The 11,197-nt window shown below is 36.2% G+C and overlaps 1 protein-coding gene across 3 annotated transcripts in view; it reads right to left on the bottom strand.

Annotated features, from left to right (window-relative positions):
- The window catches only part of LOC107839498 (protein HASTY 1), a 17,520-nt gene extending 7,556 nt beyond the window's left edge, over positions 1-9,964 (bottom strand). Inside the window, exons 1-16 of one of the 3 annotated variants that reach the window (XM_047394615.1) lie at positions 9,897-9,949; positions 9,703-9,810; positions 8,129-8,230; positions 6,603-6,746; positions 6,403-6,483; positions 6,232-6,301; positions 5,675-5,745; positions 5,436-5,599; positions 5,294-5,365; positions 4,973-5,204; positions 3,380-3,442; positions 3,012-3,290; positions 1,352-1,465; positions 1,139-1,265; positions 882-1,051; positions 687-788 (exon numbers count right to left, since the gene is read on the bottom strand). In XM_047394615.1, the coding sequence (XP_047250571.1) occupies positions 687-788; positions 882-1,051; positions 1,139-1,265; positions 1,352-1,465; positions 3,012-3,290; positions 3,380-3,442; positions 4,973-5,204; positions 5,294-5,365; positions 5,436-5,599; positions 5,675-5,745; positions 6,232-6,301; positions 6,403-6,483; positions 6,603-6,746; positions 8,129-8,230; positions 9,703-9,810 (1,899 nt within the window). In that variant the 5' untranslated portion in view covers positions 9,897-9,949. Of the gene's footprint in view, positions 1-686; positions 789-881; positions 1,052-1,138; positions 1,266-1,351; positions 1,466-3,011; positions 3,291-3,379; positions 3,443-4,972; positions 5,205-5,293; positions 5,366-5,435; positions 5,600-5,674; positions 5,746-6,231; positions 6,302-6,402; positions 6,484-6,602; positions 6,747-8,128; positions 8,231-9,702 lie in introns of those variants that run through there. The other 2 variants (XM_047394614.1, XM_047394616.1) reach the window with 2 other exon arrangements.
- Positions 9,965-11,197: the final 1,233 nt, after the last annotated feature.

The raw sequence follows: 11,197 nt of genomic DNA, 5'->3' as shown, positions 1-11,197 counted from the left end.
CCAGCTCTTCCAGCTGGACAGCAAATCTTTCACCGTACTTGGCATAGCCCAAGGAGCGTGACATCACTTGAACAAATATCACCATAATATCATGGTAAGCCCAGCCCGCAAAGAAGAAGGTCGTCCACATCCTCGCCCTCTTCTTGCACATACTAACACCATCTAGCACAGACAACCTTCTGTTTTCTAAGATTTTTCCGCTGTCAAGTGGCAAGCTAAGTAAAAAAAAAAAAAAAAAAAAATTCCTCGGAACACTTGGAATCCACATTGCATTACATGGGATATCAACCTCATCCCTAACCAAGAGTTTCTCATAATTTTAATTGATCTCCACACTGTTTCAAGGAAAAAAACCGCACGAACTACATTTGTCACCGAGATGACTGTATATCTACAGACTCTAAAATATTCCATACAAAAATACCTGATCAAGATCTGATTTTGGCATTCGGGTGACACATACCGCAAGGGGCATCTTTGAGAAAAATGAGATACCCTAGTCTCCTTGTCAAAAGTATGTAATTACTCTACATATTTCCGACTCCCTTGATCATAAAATATCAGTGCACAAATTCGAAACATGCCAAGTCACAGACACAATTTACACGCTATTATTAATTAATTGACTTGCATATTCACGCTAAATCTAGTGTCATGTCCAACTAATGAGAAAGAATGTAACTTACTTTCATGTGAGGCAAAATGCTCTGGTCTGCAGCTTTTGCAATTCGGATGAATGATGTGCAGATCTGTAATCTCGCATGTCGAGATGCACTTGTAGCAGGATCCTGCCAATTTTACTCAAAATTATCATGGTGGTTGTTTTGGATAGGAAATAAGATCACACAGTTAAATAAATAAAATGGCATTCAGTAGTTGACCTTGACAACAAAGGGTTGTGAGGTCAGTAGCTCGAACAACTTATTAATGACACTGCCAACAACATCTGGATTATACTTCAGAAAGGGTCCTAGTGCATCTAAGTAGTGCCCGAGAACTTCTACAAGCGCCGGTTCAGTCCATTTCAAAGAAAGAAGTTGTTGAAGCAGACCTTTAAGTTCACAGTAACCCGACTTTTCAGCATAAGGAAAAAACGAAGTTAAAAACTTCTAAAAAGGAGGTGGATATCACACAAAACCTTCAAACAGTCTGCACAACGACTGTTGGACTTCAGAACTGCTCTTTACAGTTACACTTGATCCATCAAACACTGCATTTACAACATTTTCTAAAGCCAACTGCATGCTCTCAAGTATAACCAATTCCTGAATTTAGGATGGAGTGAGAATTTGGAAAAGGGAATATCATTGACTTCATTTTACAAGTTCAAGACAATAGTTCATGAACCAACCTGAGCAGGATAAGGAACAAGGAAGAGACTCTTAATAATAGTCATACTTCTTTCGCAAACTTTAGCAGCAGCTACCATAGGCTTGGCGGCTGCAACAAAACGGATCAACTCCAACTGCAGTTCATGATTGATCAGAGTGAGAGAGTGACTCAATATTGTGCGCATTTACCACTGATACGTAAAGGTATATAAACACCAACTTTAACTACTGATGGTGGAGCAACTGGCAAGTAAACAGCATTGATGTGTTAGATAACTAGAATATTTAAGTCAATGAATATTAGGCAAACAAAAAACTGTCGCTCACTTACTCATCATGGTTGTTTACATGGAAAAACTTCATCAACAGCCTAAGGTTCCGTAAAGTGTTAACTAGCAAGTGATTGTGGGGTCTAAACTCGACTTTACAACTAGTAGTAGGGCTGAAGTATTTTAGGCTATTGGTTAGATGTCTTTCCATCAAGGATCGGATCGACTTGCAGCAACAGTGTTTGTAGTTACATGCATAGCGAACCATTTAATTAACTTTTGTTTTCTCAAGATCCATAAGTTAAACAATCACACAACAAAAGTAATGTTATCTATAACCACAACAACAACAACAACAACATACCCAGTATATTCCCACCAAGTGGGGTCTGGGGAGGGTAAGTGTACGCAGTCCATACCACTACCTCAAAGTGAGATAGCAAGTTTGTTTCCGATAGACCCCCGGCTCAAAATAAAACAATAAAACAATCTAAAGCAAGATAAGATAAGATAAAATAAAGCAATCTAAGATAATGAGGAATAGCAATAAAACACGATACAATGAAAATAACACCGTCAATAATACCCAAAGCAAGATAAACTAGAAACTATCTATCCAAACCATAAACATCACTCAACACCACAAACAAGAAACTTTCGACGCACTCCCACCCCCTAACCCTCTACCCTAATCCGCGTCCTCCACAGCTTCCTATCAAGGGTCATGTCCTCCGTAAGCTGTAACTGCTCCATATCATGCCTAATCACCTCCCTCCGATATTTCTTCGGTCTACCTCTACACCGCTTAAAACCATCCATAGCCAGTGTCTCACACCTCCGCACGGGAGCCTCAGAGTCCCTCCTCATCACGTGCCCAATAATTCCAAGTCCATCTATCAAAATCCCTCCTCATCACGTGCCCAATAATTCCGAGTCCATATATCAAAAGCCCTCAAGTGAGTAGACATTACTCTCATAATGCAAAAAGAACATCTCTTTTGTCAACTGAGCATTTTTAACTCCAAAAAAAAAAGGAAGATGGACTTTTCCTCAACTATCAAGCTGTAGGTGTGGTACCTATCTGTTTCTACCCTTTGAAAGGATAAACTTTGGAAAGCAAAAGTATCATCATTCCTAATAATTTTCTTCCCTTTTGACATCAAAGGCTTCTACTCATTTGGAAATGTAAAACGGGTGATCATTTCTTATTTCATCCCAAGAAAACATATACAACAACAAAAAAAACAACAAGCCCAGTGCATTCCCACACAGTGGGGTATGGGGAGGGTAAAATGTACGCAGTCCATACTGCTACCTCCAAAGAAGTAGAGAGGCTGTTTTCGATAGACCCCCGGCTCATCCCAAGAAAACATATAACAGTGAAAAATTGAAACGAGCCACAGGAATATACCAGCCTCGAACGGTACTGGCCGAAATCTCCTTTACCCTCAAAATCATCGCTCCACAGCTCTAATGTCCCAACAGAAAGCGATGTTCCGGGATTAATTTTTTCCTTCTTCAGTAATCGCTGGAAAGATACATCCAATATAGAGCTGCAGATTTCGTCACTTAAAAAAGCCAATATTTTGTTTCTCTCTGTATCATGTCCTGATCCCACTGCAGGATTGGTAGCTGAGTTTTCCCCAGACCCAACAATCTTTGGCTTTGACAACAAATCTCTCATAAGTGTCTACCAAGAGATGAAACGTGAAAGGTTAGAGGAAACACTAGTACAAAGATTTCATACACATCAGTAACAAATATGCCTATGGTACCCACCAGCCAAAACAGTAGAGATTGATAATGAAGAGCAAGCTTGTGGTGCTTGAAAAATCCGAGCATCTGAAAAGTACCGAAGAAGTTAGATTATAGTAATGAAATAAGGTTCAGATATTTTAAGCAAATAAATTAATAAATGAGCTGAGATAAGCATGCAAAGTCAAGTGATGCAAAAACCAAATCATTCAAACTTATGCTCAAACACTTGTAGTCAAGGACACCTCAAGTATTCACCTCACTTAACAAAATGAACGAAGGCCTGCAAAGTAGGTAATCCCTTAAACATCCAAATAAACCAGCACTCACAGAATCATGCACATACCAATGGTCAAAAGCAAATATCAAGCTAGCTTAGACTTGGTTTACACACAGACTCTTGTCAGATGCTAGATAAGGTATCAAAGATTTAAACATGCTAGACTCTTGTCAGATGCTAGATAAGGTATCAAAGATTTAAACATGCTACTATCAGTGCCTTAAATAATGTTTAATAGCAGCAAAAGACATGCCCTAGAATCATTCAGTCTATCAATCATATTTGAGTCTCCTTTTTTCAAAAGTAACTCTACTAAAGATGGGGAGGTCTTCCATATAAAGTGGTATACCAAAAACTACAAGATCTACAGTAACATATGATTTCTCTAGGAAGGACACCCCCCCCCCCCCTTTTACGTAAATTGGAACACCATAGGTGACCAAAGAAGAATTAAGGGATAAGAGGCTAATCCGCAAGTGCATAAAGTCTATCTAAAAATGCAGCTACACAGTGCCTCCCCTTCATGGTCCCAGCTTTGCCTACTGTAGCACAAACCATCTCAAAATTTTCCACCACAAGCGTCTATTTCCAGACAATATAAAGAAAGAGAAATCCACCATACTTGATCTCTTAAGATTCCGTACTTTCTTACAACAATAGTTTCTCTCTTTTCGCTGAGAAGACACCAAGGTAGATATAGGACAAGAAGGTAACTATTATTCATGTGGAAATTTACATGAATATCAAATATTTTAGATCTCACTGTCAACTGTGACAAATGGCAATCCTGAAGTAAACCTATGGCCTTAGTGTTTTGCCCCATATCCTTAATCTATCAACTAACTTGATGCACAAGAACCTAGCATCATACTGCAAGAATATAAGAAGACAATGCTTCGGTATCTTAAAAAGACCTATAGACTCCCATTCAACACCCAGCATGCCAATCATCAAAGGCAGGAATCTCTCTGAGAATCCCTTCAAATGTAAAAGAATCTCTCTGCAAAAGAAATTTAAAGATATATTTTCCCTATAAATAATGTTCAAAGATATTCATGATATTCCATAGAAACCATATCCTCTGTTGCCTCAGAAAATTAACCTCACACCTACTGATCCGAAGCTCAAGCCCATGTCTGAATTACAACACTCAGAAGATGATCCAGAATTGGGAAGCCAAACCAAGTTCCAAACACCACCACCACCACCCCGCGAATCAAAAGAAAATGAAAAGAATAAATTATTGAGGTTCCACATTTTGACCTCTCTTTATTCTCAAGAGAAAATTAGTTCAAGATATGTTGCTGTCGAGCAAAATAAAAGAAACAACTAATCACCTGTTGAAGGTAAAACGATAAAACTGAATTATCACCAGCAATACATTGCAAGTTTGAAGAACCCAAAGCAACCATGCTCTCACATATGTACTCAGCTAACTCATATTCATTTTCATCGATTACTGCACCAGATTCAGATTTTTGCAAGAAGTCTCCAGAGACTTTCATCAAAATTTGGAAAATGTTACTCATTGCAGAATCAAACTCAACAGCAGCATCAGTTGGTCTTCTCCTGAAAGTAGTTTCAGGAAATGACTTAAAAGTTTCTTGACCTAAATATGTAATGTTTACATAGTACCAGATATCAGTGGTGCAACATACCTCAGGGAGACGAGCTTGAAGAACTCACATGCATGAAGACGAAAGTCCGGAGAGGAGAGCAAGATTCCACAGCTATTAGCAAAAGAGAAATAAATACACTATACCAAACTAATATTATACAGTTGAAGTACGGAAAGCATACCCATGTATTATTCCATATTTTGCAAGATCTGGCAAGGGAGCCCATTCAGCATATGCATTAACAGCATTTAGAGTGGCAGTTACAACTGCTGCATGCTGTCTTGCAACTTCTAATTGCTGTCTCCCTGCTTCAGTTAGTGCAGCTCCAAAGTGCCTTTCTAGTAACTGGCTATGAGAGGAAGACTCAGAATGATGCAAAAAATATCCCAACCACACAAGAAGTCCCAACCAACAACTTACACTGTACAGTAAGGGAAAAATCTCAGGCAAAGAGTCAGTAAGTCCACGTAATAATAGCCTACGACGGTCACCTAAATCAACAAAAAAGGGAAAAAAATAGAAATAATTAAACTCCAAAAAATTTCCAGCATGAAAATACACACAAATTATGTTTAAATTTTTTAACATTCTAAACTCTGCCAGTATGAAAAGCACAGACAGTCCCAAGCCCAGGTAAAGGAGAAACGTTACTGAAGGTTATTTGTCAATGTAGAAAGCATCAAACTGTGATCAGTCTTTTTAATAACAAAGTGGATGCATAGGATATGGAGCAGAATGGATACAGAGGATTCATAAGCTGACACTAGTTTGAGTACTGGCACACAGCTGAGTTGAGTTGAGTTACAACAGCATTCTAAAACATCGAATCACAAGTCTCTCTCAACCTAAGCACCTGATTGAAAAAAATAATAGTACCATGCAGTCTGCCTCTTTTTCTTGCAACAAAATAAGTTGGTGAATGTGTAATCCAGTTAACAGGATAGAAGGTGACTAATTTGTGCATTCTAACCACAGACCTTCCAAATCTTCATTATGGACAGTTATATCTTCAGGAAGCCACCTTAGCATCATTGAGACCAGCTCAGCCTGAAACGAGAAAGAAAAACCAGTTGCACTATCTGATGGAGAACTCAAATAAGTGTAAAAAGAAATACTACAGAACCGAAGAGGAGAAAGACGAAACTTACTTGTGCAGGGTCCTTATTAGAAAGAGATACTAGAGATGGAAAAAGCTCCTGCCACAAACTTAAACCTTCTCTCCTAGCTATCTGAAACATATACAATTGCACAGTCCTAAGAACTATAAATTTATCAGAACTATAAATTTATCAGATGAAGTGATCAAATCTTAAACAAAAATAAAAAGACGAAGAAACAGCAGAAATACCTCGGCAACAAGAGCTGACGTTTGACTTTTCAAAGCCCATTCTTCACTGGAATTTGTAATTTCAGACATCAAATCAACAGCTACACTTGCAAAGTTCCTTCGCTCATCGGGGTTCAATTCATCCCATCGCAACCGCACCAAATGCTGTAAAATTAATAAAATTTGAGAAATGGATAGGAGCTCAATGATTAAGCCATTCAGGCAACACTGGGAACATTTGCATCACAGAGTGGACTTGTATGAAATTCAAAAAGAAGAGCGTAAAGGAAACTTGACTTGAACTTTCAAATCCTTTATATACGTAAGTATCATGCCTTCTGTGCAGAAGTAGTCAACCACAAAAAATATTGAAGCAAAGAAGCTCAGTCATTTTCTTACAGATTTTGGTGTTCTGTTGTCAGGTACTTTATGCCCATTTAGGACAGGACACTATGTTTTCCCCAGCAGCTAATCTTATTATCTTTCCACAGACAGGCTGGCTCAAATCTTCTCGAAAAGGATATCATGAGTGCAAAGTGGGGGAGAGGGCACAGTGGAGCCTTAAAACCATTTTTTATCACTTCTGTACTAAAGCCAAAAGCTAATTACCAGTCTTTCTCCCTTTCCTTCAACAATAGAAATTTGAAGTGTAACTTTGTAAAATTGTGTCAAATTCTGAATGAAGCCATTAGTGAACAATGCTATTGGCCGAACACCTATGTTGCTCGAACTCGGCGGTTTTGCCACCGAACCCATCTCGACATGCGATTGAGGCGGGTGCGGGTGCTACCGCCATCTCTGATTCGGTCAAACGATTCCGGAGACGTTGACCAAATTAATCGGCGACTTACCTGAAAAAAATTCGACCAACAACCAGCGAAACGGGCGGAACAGAGACGGCGTTGTTGATGTACCACTGCCGTCGCCAGAAACCGTCATCGTCGTCATCCCACCTCAGTCGTCGTCAATCATCCATTTCTTCCCACCTCAGTCGTTGGCGTTGGCGTCACTGGGTCAGTTCAGCCGGAGTTTTATTTGTTTTTGTTATATGGAGTACATATTAATATATATAGTTTTTAATAAAAAGAAAAACAATCAGTGTATGCTTACTTTGACAGCACTAGGTCGGTTGATTGGACTTCTTTATTTTAAATTCTTCATGATATATACTTTGACAGCAGTATACTTACTTTGACAACAGTATGTCGGTTAAAATTTTAATTATACTTCATTTTTTTTTTGGTAAATCTGTGAGTTATAATTTTGGAAAAAGTTTCTAATACTAATACTATTACTCTATATTTATAATATTTGATTTTTTTAGCTGAATCCCCGCACCTGTATCCATACTCGGATTCGCACCCCCGAATCTTAAAATTTATATTTTGACGAATCCGACTCTCGGATCCGCACCCGTCTCGGATACCCGTACCTGAGTCCGAGCAACACTGTGAAGAAAGGTAAGCTAAAAAGAATCTCAGCTATTTTGGGTGGCTTAACTAAGGATAAAAAGCTAAGAGCTAAATGCAGAGTTATCATAATGTAACCTGCAGCATCTTGTAGGCTTGCAGTCGTATTTCTGAAGACCATTCTTTCCTTACTAAAGTAAACGATGTGCTTGCCAAAACACGAACATCCCCTGCTTTTATCTGCAAAAGAAATAGAAAGTTCAGAAACATTTCTTTTTATTGGTGAAAGTTGTCCGAAACATAGATGCTTAAATAAGGAATACGATAAGAATTCTGCCTTAATCAGAAACATTTCTTTTTATTGATGAAGTTAGCAGAAACATAGAAGCTTAAATTAGGAATACAATAAGAATTCTGCCTTAATTGTATTGTAATCTATATATACTTAAAAGCACGAAGACCCTTAGCGAAATGTCGTTCAGCTTTTTTGCCTTTTAAGTTAGATTTCATATTGTACAGAGTCGTTATTTAATAATTTTTCCAATATTGAGGACTTCAAAATCCATTACATTTTGGTTGCTAAGTCCTTCCGTATTTGAATTACGTAAAGAATCTTTTTAAAGATAACTATAAATATACCACTTTGATTTTCTAGATCTTTTTGCCAAAATAAAAAAACATACTCCAACATTTAGGACTTCAATAATATTTAGGAACTTAACTACAATCCTCCAAAATGTGTAAGAGAGAAATTCTATCTACTATTGGCTGTGAGACATTCTTGTCTAAAACTTTACTACTTATCGAAATTTTTTTTTTGAAAAAAAAAAAGAAGGAAAAGGAACGTTTGAACACTTTCCTCTTCCTTTCTATCTTAGGGGTGTACATTATTCGGATCAAACCAAAATACTAAACCAGAGTTAATTTGGTTTGGTTTCAGATTGGGAAATTTAAAATTTTCGGTTTTTCAGTTTGGTTATATATATACACACACACAACATATACCATTTAAGGAAGATTGAATTTGAATGTTTCACCACGTAAAAAAATCAACGCCAACTCCCATAAGCTGAAACTACAAACCACAGAAACATAAACATTTAACAAGTAAACACCCCAACTCTTTCAGAAGCCTTCATACAAATCAAATATGGCAATCAAGAATCACAGTTATCCTGCCTTTAACAGAACCAAATGACTAAAGAATCAAGTCACATACATAAAGTTTCCATCACAGAATTGAACTTCTCCTAAACCTAACAGAAGCCTTCATACAACTCAAATATGATGATCAAGAATCACAGCTCTCCTACTTTTAACAGAACCATATGACTAGAAAATCAACTCACCTACACAAAGTTTCCATTAAAGAATCTCACTTTTTCTAAACTTAATAGAAGCCTCCATACAACTCAAATATGGTGATCAAGAATCACCAACTCTCCTACCTTTAGCAGAACCAATACGACTAAAAATCAACTCACCTACACAAAGTTTCCATTAAAGAATCTCACTTTTTTCTAAACCTAGTAGAAGCCTCCGTACAACTCAAATATGGTGATCAAGAATCACCAACTCTCCTACTTTTAACAGAACCAATACGGCTAAAAATCAACTCACCTACACGAAGTTTCCTTTGAATAATCGCACTTTTCTAAACCTAATTCGAAAATGTATCCAGAAAAAAAAAATATGCTTTGTGTGATGCTTACAGAATCTAAATAAGCATAAGCGGCTTTACGGTCATCGGGAGAAGATTTCCAATCAAGGGCAACCATTATAGCACGAGCTACATTGCTTGCTACACCATGTTCCTCCATCTTCCTTAACAATAGAGACAGAGAGGAAAGTGGTTAAAAAGAGAAAAAAACTTGAAAGGGGTTTAGCAGAGATGTCAGTTACTTGCCTTAAAGGAAAGAGAGAGAGGGGAAAGTGGGTACAATGGTGGAGAAAGAGAGAAGTGGAGGATTTTGGGGACCGATGTTTCTCTTTTATTTCTTTCTTTATGCTTTCGTTTGAATTGTTTATTCAGTCCTCCTATTTTTTACTATTTTCTTTTGTTCCCCCTTTGTAGAATCTTCTTATTTGCTATTTAATTTTTAATTTATTTTTATATATTTAGCGAGTTAAGCAGCTGCAGGTCACAACGCTTCAGTTATATTACTCGAAATTAATTATTATAAGTTATTTATATATTAAAAAATAATAATATTTAATAAAAATTAAGAGAGTTAAGCCGCTGAGATCAACTGCTTCAATTGTAATTTTATTATATCATCCATAATTAATTATTATAAGTCATTTATGTATTAAAAATTAATACTAATATTTAATAAAAAAAATTAAAAAACATATTTATGACATGTCGAGTTTTCATGCTGAAGCAAGCAACAGGTCGACATGAATGTTTCAGCTGCTTCAATCGTGCTTTTTATTATATCACTCCTGATTAATTATTATAAGTCATTTACGTATTAGAAAATTAATAATATTTAATACAAATAAGAAAAATATACATTTCTGACATGTCTACTTCAGCTTATTCAGTCGTAATTTTGTCATATCACCCCTAATTAATTAAGTATTAACAAATTAAGAATATTTAGTAAAAAAAAGGTTTAATAGACATAAAATGATAAATTAACTTTTGATATTTTAAATTAGCTCAACGACTTATATGAGACTCACTTAGGTTTTTGCACAAGTAATTTTTTAGAGTTATTATACTATATCACTTTTAATACATGTCTGCTTTGCGGCTTCAATCGTGATTTTACTATACCTTCCCTAATAACTTATTATGGTTATTTAAGCATTAAAAAATTATATTATTAGTATCCTATATAAGAAGTCACAATAAGCAGCTAAAGCATGCTGCTCATAATCGACATGCCTGATTTAGCTGAATCAATCGTGATTTTACTATATTACCCCTAAGTAATTATTATAAGTCATTTACGTATTACAAAATTAATAATATTTAATAAAAAACTAAAATAAATATTTATGGCATGACTATTTCAACTACGTCAATCGTAATTTTGCTATATTACCCATAATTAATTATTATAAGTCATTTAAGCATTAAAAATTAATAATATTTAATAATAAAAGGTAAAATAGATTTAAAATGATAAATTAATTTTTTATGTTTTAAATTAACTTGACTTCTTATATGGGACTACTTAAAAAAATCGCAAGTATTTT

This window comes from Capsicum annuum, chromosome 8 (assembly GCF_002878395.1).
Source record: "Capsicum annuum cultivar UCD-10X-F1 chromosome 8, UCD10Xv1.1, whole genome shotgun sequence".
NCBI classification, from domain to species: Eukaryota; Viridiplantae; Streptophyta; class Magnoliopsida; order Solanales; family Solanaceae; genus Capsicum; species Capsicum annuum.
This window is presented reverse-complemented; position numbering and strand designations above follow the sequence as displayed.